Source organism: Macrotis lagotis, chromosome 8 (assembly GCF_037893015.1).
Source record: "Macrotis lagotis isolate mMagLag1 chromosome 8, bilby.v1.9.chrom.fasta, whole genome shotgun sequence".
Classification (NCBI taxonomy): domain Eukaryota; kingdom Metazoa; phylum Chordata; class Mammalia; order Peramelemorphia; family Peramelidae; genus Macrotis; species Macrotis lagotis.
In genome coordinates, this window is record NC_133665.1 from 70,388,585 (window position 1) to 70,412,733 (window position 24,149).

At 35.4% G+C, this 24,149-nt stretch overlaps 1 protein-coding gene across 11 annotated transcripts in view; it reads left to right on the forward strand.

The window, feature by feature from the left end:
* The window catches only part of KDM4C (lysine demethylase 4C), a 502,779-nt gene that overhangs the window by 78,322 nt on the left and 400,308 nt on the right, over window positions 1-24,149 (forward strand). For 10 of the 11 annotated variants that reach the window (XR_012470847.1, XM_074197494.1, XM_074197496.1 and 7 more), the window contains 2 exons: window positions 13,953-14,128; window positions 23,866-23,980. Coding sequence is in view for 10 of the 11 variants with exons in the window: in XM_074197494.1 (XP_074053595.1) it covers window positions 13,953-14,128; window positions 23,866-23,980 (291 nt within the window). In the remaining variant the exon portion in view is untranslated. Of the gene's footprint in view, window positions 1-13,952; window positions 14,129-21,386; window positions 21,471-23,865; window positions 23,981-24,149 lie in introns of those variants that run through there. The other variant, XM_074197497.1, reaches the window with a different exon arrangement.

Consider the following 24,149-nt stretch of genomic DNA (forward strand, 5'->3'; position numbering starts at 1 on the left):
TACAATGTTCTCTTGGTTCTGCTTCCTTCACTCAGCATCAGATCCTGTAATTCATTGCATGTTTCAGTAGAGTTTGACCATTTGTGGCTTTTTTTTTTTATTTTTTTATTTTTTTGCAAGGCAAACAGGGTTAAGTGGCTTGCCCAAGGCAACACAGCTAGGTAATTATTAAGTGTTTGAGACCGGATTTGAACCCAGGTACTCCTGACTCCAAGGCCGGTGCTGTATCCACTGTGCCACCTAGCTGCGCCCTACAGTTACTTTAAATGGAATTTCTCTTTCTATCTCTTGGTCTTGGGCTTTGTTGTTCTTATTTAGAAATGCTGATGATTTATGTGGGTTTATTTTATCCTGCTTCTTTGCTGAATTTGTTAATTGTTTCAAGGCGTGTTTTTAGATGTGACTTACTTAAGTTTTCTAAATATACCATTATATGTATCATCTGCAAAGAGTTAAAGCTATGCTTCCTCATTGCCAATTCTTATTCCTTCAATTTCTTTTTCTTTTTTTGCTAGAGCTGACTTTTCTAAAACTATTGAATAGTAATCATGATAATGGACATTCTTGTTGTGCCCCTGATATTATTGGAAATGCTTTGAGTTTATCCCCATTACATATAATAATTTGTTGATAGTTTTAGATTGATACCCACTTGTTATTTTAAGGAAAACTCCATGTATTCCTAAACTTTTCTAGTGTTTTTAATAGGCATGAATGTTTTATTTTATCAAAGGCTTTTTCTGCATCTATTGAGATAATCATATGATTTCTGTTGGTTTTTGCTATTGATATGTTCAATTATGTTGAGTGTTTTTCGAATATTGAACCATCCCCGCCCACCTGGTATAAATCCTACCTGATCATGGTTTATAATCCTAGTCATAACTTGCTGTAATCTCATTAGTAAAATTTTATTTAAGATTTTTGCATCTCTTTTCATTAGGGAGCTTGATATATAATTTTCTTTGTCTGTTTTTGTTTTTCCTGGGTTAGTTATCAGTACCATGTTGAGGACATAAACAGAATTTGGTACAGCTCCTTCTTCTCCTATTTTTAAAAATAGTTAACATAGAATAGGAATTAATTGTTCCTTAAATGTTTGGTGGAATTCACTTGTAAATTCATGTGCACCTTTTTTTTTCTTAGGGAGCTTATTGATGGTTCCTTTAATTTTTTTTTCTGAAATGGGATTATTTAAGTATGTTATTTCCTCTTCTATTAATCTGGACAGTTTGTATTGTAATACTCATCTGTTTCATTCAGGTTATCAAATTTATTGGCATTCAGTTGGGAGTAGCTCTGAATTATCTCTTTAATTTTCTCCTCGGTGGTTAGTTCACCCTTTTCATTTTTGATTCTGGTAATTTGGTTGTCTTCTTTCTTTTTTTAGATCAGATTCGCCAAAGGTTTATCTATTTTATTGAGTTTTTTATAATTGGCTTTTTCATAAAACCAACCCTTAGTTTTATTTATTAGATCAATGATTTTCTTGCATTTAATTTCATTAATCTCTCATTTGATTTTCAGAATTTCTCATTTGTCTTTTAATCAGGGATCTTTAATTTGTTCTAACTTTTTAAGTTGTATACTCAATTCATTAATCTCTTTTTCTATTTTATTCATTTGCATTTAGAGATATATTTTCCCCCTCAACTGCCTTGACTGCATCCTATAAATTTTGCTATGATGTCTCATCATTATCATTTCCTTGGATATAATTATTGACTATTTCTGTGATTTTTTTTTGTTGTTGCTTGATCCACTCATTGTTTAAGTTTACTTTCCAATTAGTTTTTAATTTCTCTTTCTGTGTCCCTTTATTACATGTAATTTTTTATTACATCATGGTCTGAGAAGCATACATTTATTATTTCTGCCTTTTTTTGCATTTAAGAGATTTTTATGCCCTCCATGGCTCATTCTGAAGCTATTCTGGCTCTTTTTCTAGGAGAGTGATTGATCTGTGAGGAGAACTCTGGCAAGATTTTGCTAGCAGTGATTTAATGAAGGACCTCCTGTGATCAACAGAAGACAATCTATTTCCTTTATCTTTATAGGGATGGATAATGGGGGGCAACCTTGTACTCCTATTGGATAGCCTTCTCATGCCATATAAGGCAGCTTTTGTATGAACTCCCTGCCTAGTAAATCTCATCTGGAATAGACTCAGCACCAGGTGTTTTACCACTTGAGAGATATCCTCTTCTTCAATTGGAAGTTTTAGTAGAGAGGCACTGACTTCATCTTGAACATACATATATATTCAGTGACTTCAGTTTTGTTTGATAACTATCTGTTGAGGTTACTATGAAGATGTTTCTCCAGGACCATGTCCTTATCAGTGTAACTCCATCTACATTGAGTAGCTGAGATAAACCATGGATCTGTGGCTCTTAAATAACCTTCAGGACATCATAAAAGTAATTAGAATCATTACTGTCAGCGTAAAACAGAATTTTATCTGTCTGTTCTTTGATTGATGTTTTTACTTTTGAAGGAGTTAAATGCTGCCTTCTAAGAGATAGATGAAGTATTTTGGTAGCAAATTGTTTTGTTTAGCAACTTCTGAATTTCCTCATCATTTACATCAATCCAGTCTTGATGTTTGTGAGTTTTCTGGCCCAGATGTGGAATTGAACATTAAATCTCTGAAAGCTGTCCACAATCTTTCTGCTTCACTGTTGACACTATGTGTTGCCCCAGCTCTCTCTCTCTCCAATGAGCTGTTCTTGAAGAAACTTGAAATGTTCTAATCTGTTGACATTAAATCTTTTGGTATTCATCTTGCCTTGCAGCTGGTGCTTTTTGGAGAGGATAAGTCAGTATTTTGTACTACACATAACCTTCATCATTCTCCTCATAGTGACATAGTTTATTAAATGCCAGTGTTTGCTACAAGGTTTCATCCATGAAGTTTTAATTACTTTTAGGAAATTGAAAGACTTTCTGTTGTTGATGAGAAGATTGAGATATACAAGTTTTCAATTTTGTCCTCATTTGCCAGAAGAGCTGTTCATCTTTCAGGTCTCCTAGATGTTGTGTTGTCCATAAATGGGCATACATTCCATGTATTGATAGGGGAATCACCTTTGCAAAATTTTTTGTCCTGTTTTTGTTCTTTGATTTCAGGATATGATCCCCTCCTACCACAGTTAAGCAGACCAGGGTTGGGTGAAGCAAACAATTTTTATGGCACTTTTCTAGCCTCTTCTTCACATCAGGTGGTGGGCAAACAGTCCTCAAGAAAGACTGCTCAGGTGGGTAGCTAGGTGGTGCAGTGGATACAGTACTGGCCCTGGAGTCAGGAATACTTGAGTTCAAATCCAGCCTCAGACACTTAATAATTACCTAGCTGTGTGGCCTTGGGTAAGTCACTTAACCCCATTGCCTTGCCAAAAAAAAAAAAGACTGCTCAGACACCGGGGTCTGCTGAATCCTATTGCTGCTTAATTTAGTGAAAAGATGACCCTATGACCTAGACTACCTGTGTAGTGTTGTGATTAAAATTCCCAGGATGTCTGCGCCTGATGCTTAGTTTACTTATCTGTCACCACAAGACTTTGGGGTAGGTAAATGGTAAAGTGATAAAATGGTATCGGGATGTCTTTTGAGTTGAACATCAATTGAATTTAATTGACCCTCACTCTCTTCAGAGTGGTTGGAGTTCAATGACAGGACAAAGTCAGGATAATTGGTGATGGCTCAGCACTCAGTGGTGACTTTGCCTGTTAGGTGTCTGACTAAGCTCTTGGCCCTCCACAACAACTGCTTCAGTTATTTTCATGACCCTTGGAACAAATTGTTCTTGTTTGTCCTTTCTTAGGTTTTTTTTTTTTTTTTTTTGCAAGGCAAATGGGATTAAGTGGCTTGCCCAAGGCCACACAGCTAGGTAATTATTAAGTGTCTGAGATCGGATTTGAACCCAGGTACTTCTGACTCCAGGGCAGGTGCTTTATCCACTGCACATCTAGCCGCCCCGTCCTTTCTTTTGAGAAAAATCTTCACATGCTTGGGGTAGACATTCTCCCTTAACTCTCCAAAGAGTTGAGACCCCTTGGTTACCTTCAACCTTGTATAATCCATCTTCTGAATGGTTTCTTGCCTTTGGTCACACATGCTGTAGCTGCTTGGAGGTACAGGTGAGAGCTGGGTGAATCAGGTAGATACCAAACATGGAAAAAGAGTCCTGAAAGAAGGCTTAGTGGTCCTCACCAGAGGTCCTAGTTTTTCCTCAAAACACTCTGTGCTCCAAAGAATGGATTATAATTCATTGAGCATAGTATTAAAGTTTTTCTGCTTAGAAAAGGAGTCTACCAAAATGAGTGTTTGAAATGTAAGTATGCTATAAATAATGATTACAGTAATACTTCTGACATGATCCATAATTTAACTCCGTTTCCAGATAGAAGTTCATATATCAGTTGCAACTTGAACTTTAGAGATGAATCAGGCTACCCTAAAACACTGAATCTCTTTCAGCTCTGAAATCCTATGACTGTATTTGCTGAGGTGGTTTGTGGGCTCTTTCTGTTACTCATTTTGTCAAAAATTTTGCATTGGTTTAATTTCTTTACAAATAGTGTTATGCTTTTGTCCATATTTGCCTAAAAGGTAAGATTGGAGTTGCTGTAATCACATCCAGTTTTATTTCTCATTTTTTAATCCTTTCAAATTCTTATTTGAGTATATTCTGACCTTCCTTTTTATCAGCCAGTGAATAGCTAATTCCAGAACCACTCACTTTCTGTCTTAAAGGCCCTTAAAAGAGTTTCATTTAAAAAAAATTTTTCTTTTTCCAATCACATGGAAAGATAGTTTTCAAGAATCATTTTTGAATAGGGTATTGAGCATCACATTTTCCCCCTCCTCCCCTTCCCTTCCCTTCCCCCTTCCCCTGACAGAGAGCAATCTAATACAGATTATATATGTATATCTATGTAATTTCCATATTAATCTTATCATATTGTTCTAGTTCTTGCTGACCTCTAGGCTTTTTTCAGAGAAAGTATTCATAGATGTGAACACTTTTAAATACAATCATTTGGTTTTTTAATTTTTTTTGACTCCAAGTATTATTTTCCAACCTCTTTTTTCTCATTCTATGTTTACTGTTTCTCTGAAGTCATTAAGGTATATGTTGATTTAATTTATAGAAATATTTTCAAGTTCTTAGGATTTTTCTATTTGTAAGCTGTAATTATTTTTATGGTAGTCTATTTGCTTCAGTCTGTCATATTTCAAAATGAGTTGAATCAAGTATGTTATTTTTAAGGTCAAGAGTTGTAGTGGTGGTCTGTTGAGTCTAATCCTTTTTAGAAGTTTGATTGGATTGCTTTCTGCTCTAGATGGCAGACTTTAATGATTTTAATTTTGAATGGGCATGTTATTTAATGAAAAGCCTGCAGGGCATGACCCAGAGTTATTGTACTTTATAAAATACCTTTGGGATTCGTCCAGTGAATAGAGAGATTCTTGCCTGATAAAGATGTCAAAGCTAAACTATCCTGTTAGTTTTTAAGTGTAATGAGATGATAGTCAGTCAGTAAATGCCAGCACAGTGCTGAGAGTAGGGAGACAAAGAAAGGCAAAAGAGCGTTACTGCTGTCAGTGAACTTAAAGTTTAATGGGAGAGGGAACATGTAGACCTCTGTGTACAAACAAACTGGGTATAGGATGAATCAGAAATAATCATCAGAAGGATGGCACAAGAATTAAGGAAAATTTGGAAAGGCTTCCTGTAGAAGCTAAGACTTTAACTGGAACTTGAAGGATACTAGGCCAGTCAGGAGAGGAGGAGGGAGAGTATTCTAGGTTGGAGGTACAGGTATGGAGAACACCAGAGACAGAAGGTAGATTGTTTTGTTTGAGGAATAGCAAGGAGATCAGTGTCACTACATTGAAGAGTACATGAAGATATGGAAAGGTGAGAACACTGGAAAAGGAATGTTTATAGGGTGTTCCTGAAAGGTTATGAATGCCAGTGGAGGATTTTACGTTTGGGAGGGGTGTGTGTGTGTGTGTGTGTGTGTGTGTGTGTGTGTGTGTATTTTGTATTTTGGGAAGATCTTTTTGGCAGCTGAGTGGAAGAGAGACTGCAATGGTAATATCCTTGTATCGGACCCCAACCAACAGGCTTATATAATAGTCCAGGTTTGAGGTGATTGAGGCTGTAATAGAGTGTTGGCCAGGTCAGAGAAGAAATGTTGTGAAGGTCACATTGACAGGTTTTAGCACGACCTGACTATAGAGTGGGTTGTGAAAGTAAGTAAGGGTTGTGGATGACACCCAGGTTATGTGTTGGTTACTGGGAGAGTGATGCTCTTAGACATTAATAGAAAACTTAGGAAGAGTAGAGGACTAGGTATGAATGAGTGTAGATATGGAGATCAGTTTTCAACATACTGATTTTAAGATATGTTCATGACATCCCATTTGAGATATCTAGTAGACAATTGGAGTTGCAAGACTAGAGGTCAGCAGAAAGGTTAGGGATGGAAAAAGAGTAGATTTGAAAGACTTCAACATACAATTTAGTTGATAGGGGAATCCATGGGAACTAGTGAGGTCAGCAGGTGAAATAATGTGTGTGTGTGTGTATCTATATCTATCTATCTATCTATATATATATACACATATACATATATATGTATATATATGTATATATATATGTGTGTGTGTGTATATATATATATATATATATATATATATATAGAGAGAGAGAGAGAGAGAGAGAGAGAGAGAGAGAGAGAGAGAGAGAGAAGGGCCTAGAACACCCAAGGGAACCCTGTGGGTTGCATAAATTCATTGACAGTGACTTGGATAATGATCTAGCAATTGGAGACTTATATAGTGATTAGATAGCTTAGGAGGAGAAACAGGGAGGCGTAGTGAGTGTCATGAAAAGAGAGTGATTGAAAGTGTGTCTACAGAGAAAAGTGGCTAGGTAGTATAGAGGATAGAGGGTTGGGAAGATTTGAGTTCAAATGTGGCCTGAGCAAGAACCTTTATTCCTACTTTGAAGTTAATAGCTATTTTGCTGGGTTCCATTGGGATTCGAGTGCTATCTGATAGGATTATGTATTTAGTAATGTTGGAAGAATTAACAACAATTATTCTTAGTTTTCCTAGAACGGAGAGTATAATTGTGCAAATTTGACTGTGTGTAACAAAAAAAGGCAAGGAAGCCTGCAGCTAGTTTCCTGAATGTTGAAATCTTCCTGAGACCAGTTTGTATTTTGAAAACTGGAACTTGTGGATGTTGACAGTTTTAAAGTTTGTTACATTCCTGGTTATTTTTTTCATAATGGCAAAAATATGGAATGCTTTTTATCACGTAGAAAAGAAAACAATGAGTTTCATGTTACTAAATCAACTTGTATTATATTCACTTTTAATTTAGGTAATACGTTCAGTATTTATTTCTTTTCATATTCAACGAATTGAAAAAAATGCCCACAGTTATATCACTCATTCCTTTTCTCTTCTGTTTCTTGTTAGCCTAATGAATAAAATGGCAGCATCATGCATTTTGCCATTGCTACCATTTAATGGAAATATCTGAACTTAGGGTAGACTTTAGTAAATGAACATCAGTAATTTGGGACAAAAATTGAGTTAATTTCTGTGTTCTATTATATGTAGAGCTTTAAATCCCATATCTAGTATGTTACAAAGGTGACATTCACACTTTAGTTCATGAAGGTATGTGGATTCAGACAAAAGTGGGAAATAAAAAGATGAATAAAATGTTTTAGAGCCTAGATAGACCATTTCTCCATTTCTGTAGAATTAAGTGGGAAATATCACCTATCAGGATGGAAGTTAATATTGGCCCAGACTACACTTAGAATATAATTCAAAGAATGGATCTAGTATTATATTTTCCATATTCTCCATGAAATCTTTGGTTTCTTTTCAACAAGTAGTGAAAAAGAAATGAAAATTTAAGGGAATCAATATTGGTTCATAGAAGTTGATAGTTTGCTCTGATTGCAGATTTTTCCCTTTGATACTAATATTTCATACATTGGTTAAAATATATAGAACATTATTGGGGTATTATGAAAAGAAGATTGATTCTATGAGAAGAGTTTTCTATTCTATGAGTAGAACTCAAATATAGATTTTTTTTTAAAATCCATTCCAGTCCATGTTTCTTCTTGAATAGAATATATTCCTGTCTATTATGAGGAATGTGATGAGGAGCTTATATGGGAGCTAGCAGACTTCTACAGATGGCTGGTAATGCCATCTAGTGATGGCAAGAAGTATAAACATACATTTAAAAAAAATACATTGATGTTGAAATGTAAATTGACTTCGTTTCCATCATTCAGATTGGCTGAATTCCAAGGTTAATAGTAAAATTTTTTTAAGCACTGAATTTGATGGGTCCATTTCCTCTGTTTTTATTTCAAAAAACTTTTATTTAAAGAGGTATTTTATGTGAATATTTAAAACCAGTGATGATTTAAAAGGTAAACTTTGATGTTAGTTGTTCTGAAATCTCATTTTTTTAAATTCTTATTTTGGCTCATTTGACACATTCATGGCTCTTTCACGGATAAAAATGAAATCAGTTCAGATATTTCTCTTGTCTATTTGCCTTTTGGCAAAAAACACATTCTGAAGTAAAATATGATATATTTACATGATGGGGTGAGACTGACCCTTGGTATCAGGAAGAACTGTATTAGGGAGTCCCCCCTTATCTAAGCTGCATGGTATTGGTACCTTGCTAACCTCTTGGCCTCAGGTAACTCAGGGTGAGTTACTGATGAATTGCTTATAACGCTTCCTTCTGAGGGGTACATCTCCTCTGACTGTTTCACTGGATATGTTTAATAAATATTCATTGAGATATTCATGCAGATAAAACACAAACTAAAAACGTGTCTTTTCCTTACTTTGAAGATTTTTTTGGTGTAAGGCATAAAAAACATTTAATTTTTATTACTGACTTGGAATAATTTTTTTTTTGCAAGGCAAATGGGGTTAAGTGGCTTGCCCAAGGCCACATAGCTAGGTAATTATTAAGTGTCTGAGACCGGATTTGAACCCAGGTACTCCTGACTCCAGGGCCGGTGCTTTATCCACTGCGCCACCTAGCCGCCCCTCCACTGCGCCACCTAGCTGCCCCTGGAATAATTTTTGTAAATTATACTCATTGTATTTATAACTAAATAGTGGTCTTTGAATAAATCCAATTTCACATATGTTTTAGGATGACAAAGTATTTTCAGAAGAAATTATCTTTTAGAAAAGTACTTTCATGATATGCTTATATATTTATGTATATAAATATATACACATATGTACATGTGTGTTCCTGGTATATTTACTGTATAATTTATATTTTTTAATTTGTATATATATATATATATATATATACACATATATATATCGCGTAGAGAGACTGAATACAAGGAGAGTAAAAGTTAAAAAAAAAATCATTTATTTTTAGAACTTTTTATGTCTTACCAGCAGCTACCCAACTCATGCCTAGAAGGAATACCTTCTCGAAAACACTGGGCAAGTGTTATCCAATGTCTGCATGTCATTCACTGAGTGGGGGGGGACCAATCACTTCTTGATAGATACTGTTCATATTGTAGGAAATTTTTTTCTGACATAAAGCTTAGATGTGTATTTTCAACTTCTATTCATTGTATCTGATTCTTAGATTTAGATTCAATAGAATTTTGTGAAAGGATCTTTTAAGAGATCCTAGTTTTCAGCTTCCTCACTTTTACAAATGAGAAGCAGACACAGAAAAGTTCCATGTTCACAGATTTCGGTGAAATGCTTTTTTCATTATGCCATATGGTTTGTTATGTATTTACTTGAATAGTTAGCATTATTTAAAAATGAAATTATTAAGAATAAATAGAAATTTTTGTATATCTGCTTTTAAAATTTTAGACAAATCTGCTTCTCTTGCAATCTTCTAGTAAGCTTAATAACCTTAATGTTAATGACCACATAAGTAGATGGAGAACATGACAGAATGATTTTTGGAACTGAGAAATTCAATAGTGTTTAAGAAATATAAGGACAAGTGAATAGAAGGATAAGAGGGAGAGAAAAGAAATAACCTACGGGATTCTGAGAAAGCAAATTTGAAAAACTCCTGAAATGCTATTTTGTTAAGTAACTGCTATTCTAAATTAGAGAGCAATTGAAATTTTAAGTTGATAAAATAGCTAACTTTATAAAATTTTTTTTGTGGGGAGGATGTAGAAAATCACTTTCTTGCACATTAATTTAAGGGAAAATTCATCCTTTTTTGGCTGAATGCTGGTTCCTCTTTTCCAAAGAAATATTTGATAACTTTAATCCTATTTGACTGGTTAGATTTTGAAAAGACTAAATCTGTAGGCCAGGGTTTTTGCCTTGGGATCAATAAAGTTGTTTAAAAAAATTTTTTTTTGTAACTGTATTTCAATATAATTGTTTCTTTTGTAATCCTATGTGGCTTTGTTTTTTGCGTTTACAACATTATTCTTTTTAAATATTTAATATTTATTTACTCGCATTCTGCACAAATAATGTTTTCTATACATCAATAAAATATTCTTGTTTAAGAGTAAACAAAATACCCCCTGCCCCCCAAAAAGATAGACTCGCTTGAGTGACAAAGTAAAGGGGAGAGAAAAAAAACAAAATTAAAAAAATAATAGTAGTAATTGAAGGTATGGTCAGGTGGTGCAATGGACGGAGCACCATCCCAGGGGCCAGGAGCACCTGAGCCCATATCCGGCCCCATACACCCAACAATCACCCAGCTGTGTGACATGTAAGCCACCCCAACACCACTGCCCTGCAAAAACCAAAAAAAAAAGGGAAAAAAAGACCCAAAATACAATAAAATAGTAATAATTATAGGGATGGCTGGGTGGCGGACAGAGCATTGGCCCTTGAGCCAGGAGCACCCCGGGTCCAAATCTGGCCTCAGACACCCAACGATCACCCTGCTATGCAGCCCCAGGCAGGCAGGCTACCCAGCCCCATTTGCCCTGTACCCCCTCCCCAAAATAATAATAAAAAATGTGCTTGAGTCTTTGTTCCAACACCAACAACTCTGTTACGGGTGGATCAGATTCTTTATGATAAGTCCATGGCAAAAGTTACTTCCATATTTTTCCACTGTTGCCATTGCTGATTGCAACTCCCTCCTTTCATATTTCTCCACTACCATGCACTGTTTTCTCTCTCCTTTCACTCTGACTCTGCTGTAGGGTCGCTGAGTGACGCAGCAGACAGATCCCTGGCCCTGGGGCCAAGAGGCCCCCATACCACCCCTTAGGCCCAGAATCCACCTGGCCCTATGGTCCCGGACAGGCCTTCCAATCCCAGCCCCTTGCTAGAAATAAAAAGGAAAATGTGTTACATCTGACCACTCTCCCCCATGGTCCACCCTCTCCTCCATCACTCACACTACCCCCCCTTCCCCCTGTCCCCCTCTTCTTACTCCAGATGCCTATACCCCATTGAGTATATATGCTATTTCCTCTCCTAGACACCTCTAATGAGAGCGAAGATTCCCTCATTCCCCCTTGCCTTCCCCCTTCCATATCATTGCAATAGCTCATTGTAATAAAGAAAAATCTTATATGAAATATCTTGGCCTATTTCCCCTCTCCTTTTTCTTTCTCCCATTACATTTCCCTTTTTTCTATTAGCTCCATTTTTACACCATATTTTATCTTCAAATTCAGCTTTCTCCTGTGCTTCTACTATAAAAGCTCCCTCTACCTGCTCTATTAACTGAGAAGGTGCATATGAGTATTATCAGTGTCATTTTTCTATGCAGGAATACATGCAGTTCATCATCATTAAGTCCCTCATATTTTCTCCCTCTCCTCCAATCTCCATGCTTCACCTGAGTCCTGTATCTGAAGATCAAACCTTCTATTTAGCTCTGGCCATTCCAACAGGAACATTTGAAATTGCCCTGGTTCATTGAAAGTCCATCTTTTTCCCCAGAAGAGGACGTTCATTTTTGCTGGGTAGTTGATTTTTGGTTGCATTCCAAGCTGTTTTGCCTTCTGGTATATTATACTCTAAGCCCTATGAGTTTCCATTGTAGTTGCTGCTAAGTCCTGTGTGATCCTGACTGCAGCTCCACGATATTTGAACTGTGTCCTTCTGGCTGCTTGTAATATTTTCTCTTTGACTTGGGAGTTCTGGAACTTGGCTGTAATATTCCTAGGGGTTGGTTTTTGGGGTCTCTTTCTTGGGGGGATTGGTGGATTCTCTCCATTTCTATTTTGCCCTCTGCTTCTAGGCTATCAGGGCAATTTTCTTGTAGTAATTCTTTGAAAATGATGTCAAGGCTCTTTTCCTGATCATGACTTTCAGGTATTCCATTAATTTTTAAATTATCTTTCCTAAGTCTGTTTTCCATATCAGTTGTTTTTTCAATGAGATGTTTCACATTTTCTTCTAATTTTTCATTTTTTTAGTTTAAGTAATGAGTCCTGATTTCTCGTAAATTCATCAATCTCCTTGAGTTCCACTCTTTGTGGAAGGATTTGTTCTCCTCAGAGAGGTTTCTTATCTCTTTTTCCATCTGGCCAATTTTGCTTTTTAAAGCATTCTTCTCCTCAATAACTTTTTGAACTGTTCTATCCATTTGACCTAAGCTGGTTTATAGCATGCTATTTTCTTCAGCATTTTTTTGGATTTCCTTGACTAGGCTGCTGACTTCATTTTCATGTTTTTCCTGTATCTCTCTCCTTTCTTTTCCCAGTTTTTCTTCTAACTCCCTCATTTGATTTTCAAAGTCTTTTTTTGAGCTCTGTCATAGCCTGAGCCCAATTTCTGCTTTTCTTGGAGTCTTTAGATGCAGGAGCTTGTGTTTTCCCATCTTCAGACTGAGTATATTGATCCTTCTTGGGATCATAGACAATGTATTTCTCAATGCTGTTCCTCTTGTTTCTCTGCTTGCTCATTTTCCCAGCCTGGGCCTGGTTTTGGGGTGCTTCCTGAGCTTTTGGGACACTCCCACAAGGGTCTTGGTGTGTGAGGCTCCATCCTCCTTCCTGGTCTGTGAATGACCATAGGCGTCACCCTCTGCCACTGGGGGGGGGGGCCCTGCTGTTCTATGGGGGGGCCTAGACTAGGATCAGGATCTGAATGTGGTCAGAGCCCCAGAGTCCTGCTCCAGGGGCAGAAGACAGAGCTCTGCAGTCTCTCTTCACTCCCCTCCCTCAGCTCAATGGGCTCCTGCCCTGGGGGCTCCTGCTTACTGGCTCCGCCTGCTTGTGTTCCTGGATGGTGGCCACACTGCTGCTTGCTGTGTGCCCTGCTTGCTTTGGCAAAGGTCCCCCAGCTGTTCCCCCAGTTTGTGCCCAGTGCTTCCCGGGGCATAGCTCAGGAAACTCCCCCACTGCTGTGGGCTGTGGCTCCCAGTGCCCTGGGGCTGCCTCCAAGAGTCTGAAGTTCTTTGGCTCTGTTGGGCCACCCCTCTGGCAGGCCACCCCTCCAACTCTGGGGAGCAGAGCCTTTCTGCTCTTTTCCAGGTTACCTTGAGTAGGAGAACTGCCTCACTGGGTCCCTCTGTGGGTTCTGTCTCTTGAAAATTTATTTAAAGTCCTTAATTTCCAAGATTTCTGAGAGAGTGCCTAAGACAAGATCTGCTCTTGTAGCTATCTTGGCTCTGCCCCATTTACAACATTATTCTGAGAATGTCATTCCTTGTAATGCAAAAAGATTTGCAATCCCCCCCATACTGTAAGAAAGAAAAAGCATGTAAGATGACTAAGTCATATTTTTTGTTTAGTTTAATTCCTAGTCTTGTGTTCATCTTCTTCACATTCCAAAACGTAGATTAATATTTTAGAACAAATTACCTTGTCTTTATAAATATTCCATAAAATATTAATTTTTTTAAGTGTGAAAATGTTACTGGTAAGTGGAATTATAAAGCCTTTACTGTTTTTTGTGTTTAGGTGATCCCTCCAAAGGAATGGAAGCCAAGACAACGTTATGATGACATAGATAATTTGGTCATTCCTGCTCCTATTCAGCAGATGGTCACTGGACAGTCTGGGCTCTTTACCCAGTATAACATCCAGAAAAAACCAATGACTGTGAAAGAATTCAGGCAGCTGGCTAACAGTGATAAGTAGGTATATTTGATTTCCGTTTCTATGCAATTTTGTTCTCTTATCTTTTTATTTGTAATACTTTGCTCCTAATGAGTTTTACGTATTATATACTAAGTTCATATATTGAAAATACATTCTATGTTGATATAAAAAATACAATGCTGATAGAAAATTTTAAATTTAGTTATTCTAGATGGAAAACAGTTTGTGACACTGCACACAAATTTATTAAACTATTACATACTTGTATACCAAAGATACCAAAGGAAGGGTAAAAATGCATATATACATACATATGTATACATGTGTATGTAGATATCTCTGAGTGTTATATTTATACGTGTATATATATATGTTTATTAATGTATACATGTGTGTATATTATTTATATAAAAGTACTTTTTTCCAGTGAAAAAAAACTTTAAAATAAAGAATGCTCACCAAATAAGCTATGAATGAACAAATTGTAGTAGATAATTGTGTCTTTTATAGTACATACTTTAAGACAGGGCTATCCAGTCTTACTTTTAAAAGTTTTTATTGAAGCAACAGACAATATATTTTGATTTGCTATTTTAGTGAGAGTTCTGTAGTAGCTTGATTTCGTTTACTAAAGCATTTAGAAAAACAGGGTGCTGCAGGCCATATTTTGGACAACCCTGCTTTAAGATAGGCATTTATATGTATAAGTATGAATGGTATTAGAGAAGAATTATAGTAGCGTACAGAGCATTATATTCTTTAACATAATCTTCTGTAATAGGAATCATTTAATTAATATGAGATGCTCAAGTCAAATACTGGAAAAAGAGCAACACAAAATTATGAGTTGATTATCAGGAATCTGGATTTCCTTGTTTATAAAAGAAACTTTATTTAAAAGAAACCAGAAAATATTCATGCCTGTTAGATGACCAGAAATAACATTTTGAAAGTAATTCCTCTAAGTGGCAACTCTTAGTGAATAATTCTTTTTTTATGGTCATAATTAAATATTATTACAACTTAAAAGTACTTTTTTGAGTTCTTGTGACCTATTATGATTCCTTTATTTTTATGTAAACTTTTAAAAAAATTTTATTTAGTTTGTTAAAAATTTCCAATTATGGGGCAGCTAGATGGCGCAGTGGATTGAGCACCGGCCCTGAAGTCAGGAGTACCTGAGTTCAATTCAGACATCAGACACTTAAAAATTTCCTAGCTATGTAGCCTTGGGCAAGCCACTTAACCCCACTGCCTTGCAAAAAACAAAACAAAACAAAAAAAACCCTAAAAAAAAAATTGCCAATTACCTTAAAATTTTCTTAAACAATAATTTTTAAGAATTTTGAGTTCAAAATTCTCTTTGTTCCTTCACCTTGAGAAGACACATGATACACATGTGAAGTCAAGCAAAATATTTCTATATTAGCCATGTTGCAAAAGAAAATACACACAAAAGTCCTCCAAAAATAAAGTGAAAGAAGCATGTTCATAGTTCTTTAGATTTCTCTGAACCTACATAGTATATTTCATTATGAGTTTTTTGGAATTGTCTTGAATCATTATCTTTTTAAAAATGTTTTATTTGATTTCCAATTATATACAATAGTAGTTTCAACCTATCTTTTTTTGGTAAGGTTTTGAATTCTACAATTTTTCCCCATCTTTCTCTCTCTCTCCCCCTTCTCTTCTTCCCCACAGAAAGCAGTCTGATAATCTTTATATTGTTTCCATGCTATATATACATTGATCAAAATTGAATGTGTTGAGAGAAAAAACATAATGTTGAGTAAAAAATAAAATATTGGAGATTGCAAAATTATGTAGTACACAAGACAACTTTTTTTTTAAATGAAGGTCTTTGGACTTTGTTTGAAATTCACAGTTCTTTCTCTGTATACGGATGGTATTCTTCATCACAAATACCCTCAAATTGTCCCTGATTATTGCACTGATGAAATGAGTTCATTAAAGTTGATTATTACCCCCATTTTGGATTTTGGGTGTACAATGTTCTTTTGGTTCTGCTCATCTCTCCCTCAGCATCAGTTTATGCAAGTCCTTTTAGGCTTCTCTGAAATCCCATCCCTCTTGGTTTCTAATAGAACAATAGTGTTCCATAATGTACAAACACCATAATTTGTCCAGACATTCCCCAATTGATGTACATTCATTTGATTTCCATTTCTTTACCACCTCAAACAGAGCCGCTATGCTTTTATACAAGTGATGTTTTTACCCTTTTCCATGATCTCTTTAGGGTATAGACCTAGTAGTGATATTGCTAGATCAAAGGGTTTGCACATTTTTATTGCCCTTTGCATGTAATTCCAAATTCTTCTCCAGAAAGACTGGATTAGTTGAATCATTATCTTGATCCCAATCCCAACTTCCACATTTGATCATTATTATAATGTTGTCATTACTGGGTACAGTGTTGCCTTGGTTCTGCTCATTTCACTTTTCAGCTGTTCATATACATCTCATGCTTTTCTAAAACCTTCTGGATCATCTTTGAGTACAACAGTATTGTATCACTTGGCAAAGATAATTGGAGCTGTTTGCTTTGTCCTTCTCTGGCTTGTTTTACAGTTGAAGAAATTGAGGCAAACATGATTAAAGGACTTGCTCAGGGTTTGAGACCAGATTTGGGACTCAGGAAGATGAGTCTTCCTTACTAATACTTTATCCACTGTGACACCTACTTGCCCTGTGCTTTATACACTTTTAGCATATATGAGTTCTGCTGTGCTGAAATGTTAACAGAGCTTATTTCAAAGAAATATAGGAAGACCCGTATCAATTGCATGCTGAAATGATAAAAACTTGAAAAACAATTTACATTAAAATAATTCTGAAGAACAATTGTGACATAGTTTATGAACTGTGATTAGTGCAATAATAAACCCTGTTTTTTTTTTTTTTTTTAGGTTTTCTTTATTTTTGCAAGGGCAAATGGGGTTAAGTGGCTTGCCCAAGGCCACACGGCTAGGTAATTACTAAGTGTCTGAGACCAGATTTGAACTGAGGTACTCCTGACTCCAGGGCCGGTGCTTTATCCACTGAGCCACCTAGCCGCCCCTCAACCCTGATTTTTGAGCATGACTGATAAAGAATGCTACCCATTTCCTGACAGACTGAAGATGGATTAATATGCAGTTGAGATACATAATTTTAGATGTGGCTAATATGGAGATTTGTTTTGCTTAACCATTCATATTACAAAAGTTTTCCTTTTTGGGGGGGTGGGGAGTAGGGATCCAAATACTTGATAATTAGAAAAAAACTAATGAAGGAAAAAAATGAAGAAGATAAATAGAAGCGAATAGAAATAAGTTCAGAAGAAAGTTCAGATAAGCAATATGGTTTTGAAAAATAATATGTAGAATTATGTACTTTCAAAAAAAACGAAACTGTGATGACCCAAATTCATGAGTTTTATTTAGAATCCTCTTTTGTCATGTGTATGAAAATTAGCTTTTAAGTATTTATATTTGTAGGAAATATTATTAAAAATTATATTTATTTTAAAAGATAATTTACTTAAGCATTTGTTATTCTGGATGTACCAAACAGCAGCAATATTAATATTTCTACCTACAATGAATAGAAAAATAGTATTGTACAATGAATTGTAAATCTTCATTACTTACAATTTAATCTTTAAAAAAATTTTTTTTGCACAATAGTTTCAAACCTGACCCATTTGTCTCTTTACTAATTATTTTATTATTGAATAACATTTTGACATCCTTTAGTTCTTTTTTATGAAACCACACTTTGATTACTTTGGATATTAAGTGTAGTGTTGATGAACAGTTTGTTTGTACTTCTCAGTTTTGGAGAGGAAGGAGAGAGCATTTAAAATTGGGAGGATCAGGAAAAACTTATAGGAGGTATCTGTGGAGATGAACTTTTTTTATTAAAGATATTATTTGAGTTTTACAATCCCCCCCCCATCGTACTTCCCTCCCCCCATGGAGATAAACTTTAAAGGAATTACAGATTTCCAGAGGCAGAAGTATGGAGAAAGGTAATCAGAATCGATGATGTTCAGAGTAATGGCAGATGATAGATGCAAAGTACTTTACAGAAAACAGAAAGTGGTCCAGTTGACTGAATTAAGTGTCAGATGTGTTGAGTGCTCGTTGACTTTACCAGGCCCAGGCACTTGGGAATACAAAGAAAGGCAAAAGTCTTTTCATTCAAAAGGGTGAGATGACATGGAAGTAACTAGGAATGGAAGACACTGGATGTGGCTTAATTCTAGGTAATCTCAGATGGGAGCACTGACAGTAGGAGTTACTAGGGAAGAGATCTTTCTTACTTTAGGATCTGAGGTGTGTACTGAAGGAAGCCCAGGGTTTCAAATCAGGAGGGAGAGCACTTCAGCCAAGGGTATAGCCAGACCCAGAGAGGGAGATGAGTTCAAGGAGCAGCAGGTAGGACATTGTTGCCTGCTTGTTGAATGTGGGGGAAAGTCCAATGAGAGGAACACTGGAGAGGTCTGAAGATGCCCAATCATGACAGGCCTTGTATATGCCAATTCTATGCTTTCCAAAATGTTTGTATTTTACCTTTGAAGCAATGAGGCATTGTAGCTTCAACTAGACACAGGCAGACCTTACATTACATTACATTACAGGGTTATTTTGGCCGGTGGGTGATAGATTGGATATTGAAGAAACTAGAAGTGTGAGTAACATTAGGCATTAGGTAAGAGATGATAATATTCTGAACTAAGGTGCTAGCCATGTGACTAGTGTTGGGGATAAAGACTGGATTACTGAGAATGAAATTACCCTAAATATTCAGTGTGTCCCACTTTTAAGCTAGTAAAATTTTTTTTTAAAGAAAGATTTTATTTATTTTGAATTTTACAATTTTCCTCCTAATCTTTCTTCCCTCCCCTCACCCTCCACAGAGGCCAGTTTCTTAGTCTTTACATTGTTTCCATGTTATACGTTGATCTAAGATGAATGTGATGAGAAGAAATCATATCCTTAAGGAAGAAACAAAGTATAAGAGATAGCAAAATTACATAATAAGATAATTTTTTTTTAAATTAAAAGTAATAGTCTGGTCTTTGTTCAAACTCCACAATTCTTTCTCTGGATACAAATGGTATTCTTTATCACAGCCCAATATTTTGCATGATTGTTGCACTGATGGAATAAGCAAGTGCATTAAGATTGATCATCAATTCCATGTTGCTGTTAGGGTGTACAGTGTTCTTCTGGTTCTACTTATCTCCCTCAGCATTAGTTCATGTAAATCCTTCCAAGCTTCCCTGAATTCCCATCCCTCCTGGTTTCTACTAGAACAATAGTGTTCCATCACATAAATTCCACAGTTTGTTAATTCATTCCCCAATTGAAGGACATTCACTTAATTTCCAATTCTTTGCTATGTAATTAGTGCTGTTCTCAAGAAGAGAGTGGATTCTTCCATGGGATTTTTCTAGCAGAGATGGGAGAACCTTTTCTGATCATTTTGTCAGGGGATTCTTTTTTCACACATGGGTTACAGTAGATATCTAACAGAGGCACACACCTTTCTGTGATTTTAGGAAGTCTTAGTTCCAATTTATTCAAACCGCAAATTATCTTCTAGTCCACATTGCTGCATCTTTAACATATGCATCCCAAATTTTAAGTGAATTGTACATCATTTCACCCATCAATTAAGTGAGGAATCTTATAAATGTCTTGACAGATTCCTTGTCCTAAGTTTCTTGCCCAAAGGACACCCAGTTACACCTCAAGTAAATCTACTTCAGGGTAAAATTAACTCATATCATTCTTTGTGATCACATTTTTCCTTTCCTTTCTAGATTTTCACTAAGCATATCTTTAATAATCATTGTAGAGCCAGAATATTTTATACCGTCTGTGGCTTACAGATTGTTTTTAGGTTTATATATTTTTAATATATTTTTATAATAATATAATGTATTATATATTTTTAATATACAATATGTATTTTAATATATTTTAATATATATTTATATATTTTTAACACAGGTTTGTACCTTCTTATCACCAGTATCACCATAGTTCAATGACAGGATTAACAATTTCATGTCAGCTTGACAGAAAGTTTCTAGTGGGTGTACCACATATAGGTATTTTAATGTTTTAGTCAGTGACCTAAAGAAAGCCATAGGTGTCATACTCACTATATCTGAAGTTGTTGAAAAACTAGTAGTGTATTGATTATCTCTGTCATGTTGATCCACTAGAAAGTATTCTTTTTCTGATAAAGATTGGAGTAAATAGTCATTGAAGAGTTTTCTATCTCTGAAATTTTATGGGATACTTTTATTTTCAAATTTAAGATTATATTTTTGATGTGAGCCTCTTCTCATATAATTCAAAGGCTGTAAACTATTGATTTAAATTTTAGAACTTTTTTCAAAAGTTAAATATTTTAAATCAGATTACTTGCTATCCCTGCAAGACTAATTTTTTTCTTATACTTTTTTGTTGTATAATAAGGTCATATGATTGACATTGTCAGTGGAACTGGTTCTTTTGAATTTTTTCTAGATGTGATGATTATATTGATATTTCTAAAATTTGTACCTGACTAATATTATATATTTGTAAGATAACTCATTGATGTTAGGGATGTAGGCTGTGGTTGTTGAACATTGATGCTCAGGGAACCTTGTTGATCCATACAGGGTTTAAAATTATAGCATTGGCTTCTTTACATAATGCTCTTACTCACCTAATTTTAATTTTTAGTTGATAATTTATTAAAAAATTAGGTTCTAAAAAATTAATTTCAGCTTTTTATCACTAAATATATTATCATGTTAAGACTTTTTTTCAGAATGAGGGAATGGGGTTAACTGACTTGTCCACCGTTACACAGCTAGTAAGTATCAATTGTCTGAGCTGAATTTGAGCTCCAGTTCTCCTGACTTTAAGACTGGTGCTCTATCCACTGTGAGTCCTAGATGCCCCAGGCTTTGTGGATTTTTAGAATATGTAAACCAAATCTGATAGGGGTACTAAAAATATGTCTCATTGGTTAGCCAAATAGTTGATTTGATGTAGCTTGTGTACACACACACACACACACACACACACACACACACACACAATAATCTTATCCACCATTATCATTTATATGTGACCTATAGACTACAGACAGATTATTTTTCTCAATAATATTTTCTTTTTTTCAAACAAAAAGTTGTTAATCTTTTAAAATGATTTTTATTTTCCCTCCAGTTACATGTAAAAGCAGTGTTTAACATTTGTTTTTTTAAACTTTGATTTCCAGATTCTCTCTCTTTGTAAGGGACTGTTGAGGGTCACAGAGAAGTCATTGCATGATTGGGAATGGCCTAGTAGTCCTCTTGCCCAGGTACCCCCTTGGCCTAATTTTCTGGGTCTGCTCTCTGAATCTTCTTACCTGTTGCTCCTGTTTGCCAACCCCTGCAACATTGTGTGAGAGCACTAAGCCTGAGAAAGTATACTTTCTGAGTTCTCTGATCATCTGCTGTCCAGAGCATGGAAACGTTGTTTGATTGGCTGTTTGGGGAATGTCATGCGTATGGGAGGAAACCAGGAATTTGAGAACTTGCCTTCAGCTGGACTGAGTCAAGCAATAGGTTACAATAGTTGCAAGTGATAGATTAGCTGGCCGGAACACAACATCTCTTCGCTCTTCTCCTCCTCCCCCCCACATTCCTTTTTTTAAGATTTTTTTTTAAATAAAAGAAAGATTTTATTTATTTTGAGTTTTACAATTTTTCCCCTAATCTTGCTTCCCTACCCCCACCCCCCAGAAGGCAGTCTATTAGTCTTTACATTGTTTCCATGCTATACATTGATCTAAGATGAATGTAATGAGAAATCATATCCTTAAGAAAGAAAAATAAAGTATAAGAGATAGCAAAATTACATAAGATAACTTTAAAAAAATTAAAGATAATATTCTTTGGTCTTAGTTCAAACTCCATAATTCTGTCTCTGGATATAGATGTATTTTCCATCGCAGGTACTCTCAAATTGTGCCTGATTGTTGTACTGATGGAATGAGCAAGTCCATTAAGGTTGATCATCACTCCCATGTTGCTGTTAGGTTGTACAATATTTTTCTGGTTTTGCTCATCTTGCTCAGCATCAGTTCAGGCAAATCCTTCCAGGCTTCCCTGAATTCCCATCCCTCCTGGTGTCTAATAGCACAGTAGTGTTTCATGACATAAATATACCACAGTCTGTTAAGCCATTCTCCAAATGAACTACATTCACTTAATTTCCAATCTTTGCCACCACAAACAGTTCTGCTTTGAATATTTTTGTACAAGTGATGCTTTTACCCTTTTTCATAATTTCTTCAGGGTATAGAGCCAATACCTACATTTCTTTTTTTAAAAAAATTGAATTCCAAGCACTCTCCCTTCCCTCCGAAAAGACAAAGCAGTTTGTTATATATACAAGTGCAGTCATGCAAAACATTTGCATGTTAGTCATGTTAAGAAAAAAATAAAATATGTGCTTCAATCTTTATTCAGTTTCTGCTTATGGAGGTGGATAGCTTTTTATCATAAGTCCTTTGGAAGTGTCTTGGATTGTGTATTACTGAGAATAGCAAAGTCATTCAGATGATCATCATATGTTATTACTATTACTATATACAATATTCTGGTTCTGTTCATTTCACTTTGTTTCAGTTCATTTAAATCTTTGCAGGTTTTTCCTGAGATTGATACTGCTTGGTCAAAGGATGCAGATGGACTGTGTAGCTCTACAAAGTGGTTGAATCAGTATATAACAAGAAAGTAAAAGTATTAAAGAAGAAAAACAAACTGTATTTGATGCCATTCTGAAACTATAATAGTTGTATTTGAGTTGTATTATATATTATATTATTGCATAATAGTATAATATTATTGTATAATAGTATTTGAGTTGTATATTTTGTTATCATGAATATTTGAAATGTACCCTTAATGAATTTAGAAATGTTTACTGAATTGGTATTGATTATTTTTAAGGAAGATACTAGTCAACTCAATAGATTTAATAATTACTGGCTCTGCAAGTGCTAGTGATAACAATGGTGACTATTATACAGATCTTATTTTAGGGAGCTAATAGTGTTGTATGTGTGTAGTGGGAAAAACACTCACTTTTATGAACATAAAGTATAAAAAAATGACCACAGCAATTGGAAAATTAAAAAAACTATAAAGCATTTAAGTGATAAAATAGAAGTTTTAGCTGACTGTGGTTGGCAAATATGGTAATGGAGAACTTCATGTATGAAGGTAGCACTTAAATTGTGTCTTGAAGGAAGGGATTTCATTAGAACGTGACTGGTATGGAGAAAGTCCATATCAAATTGGAGAAGAGCACTAAAGCTAGTCTATTCCTTTGTTTCTTTTTTTTTTGAGGGTTTTTTAGGTTTTTTTTTTTGTTTTTTGTTTTTTTTTTTGCAAGGCAATGGGGTTAAGTGGCTTGCCCAAGGCCACAGAGCTAGGTAATTATTAAGTGTCTGAGACCAGATTTGAACCCAGGTACTCCTGACTCCAGGGCCAGTGCTCTTTTCCACTGCACCACCTAGCCGCCCTGATTAAATTGATTTTTGAGTAGTAGCATGAGTAGAGTGCATCAGGAAGATCATTTAAGTAGTAGAAGTGGGAAATAAATTGTTTTTTATGGACTGGATTGGATAGGCTGGACTGCATGCAAAATGATAATTTATAAATTTATGACCTAAAAAATAGTTAGACTTATTTTTATCTTTCTTACAGGTATTGCACCCCAAGATATTTGGATTATGAAGATTTGGAACGCAAGTATTGGAAGAATTTGACTTTTGTGGCACCAATCTATGGAGCAGATATCAATGGAAGCATATATGATGAAGTATGTCTGTTCTTGTACATAGTAACTTTTGTGAAAAGACCATTTGAATCCTGCCTTTTTATTTTGGGCAATTGAGAAAAATGATTTTCTTTGGTTCATGCACTATTATGACAAAGATACATGGAAATAAAATACTCAGTATTACCAGTGTTGCTGTTGAACAACTCTT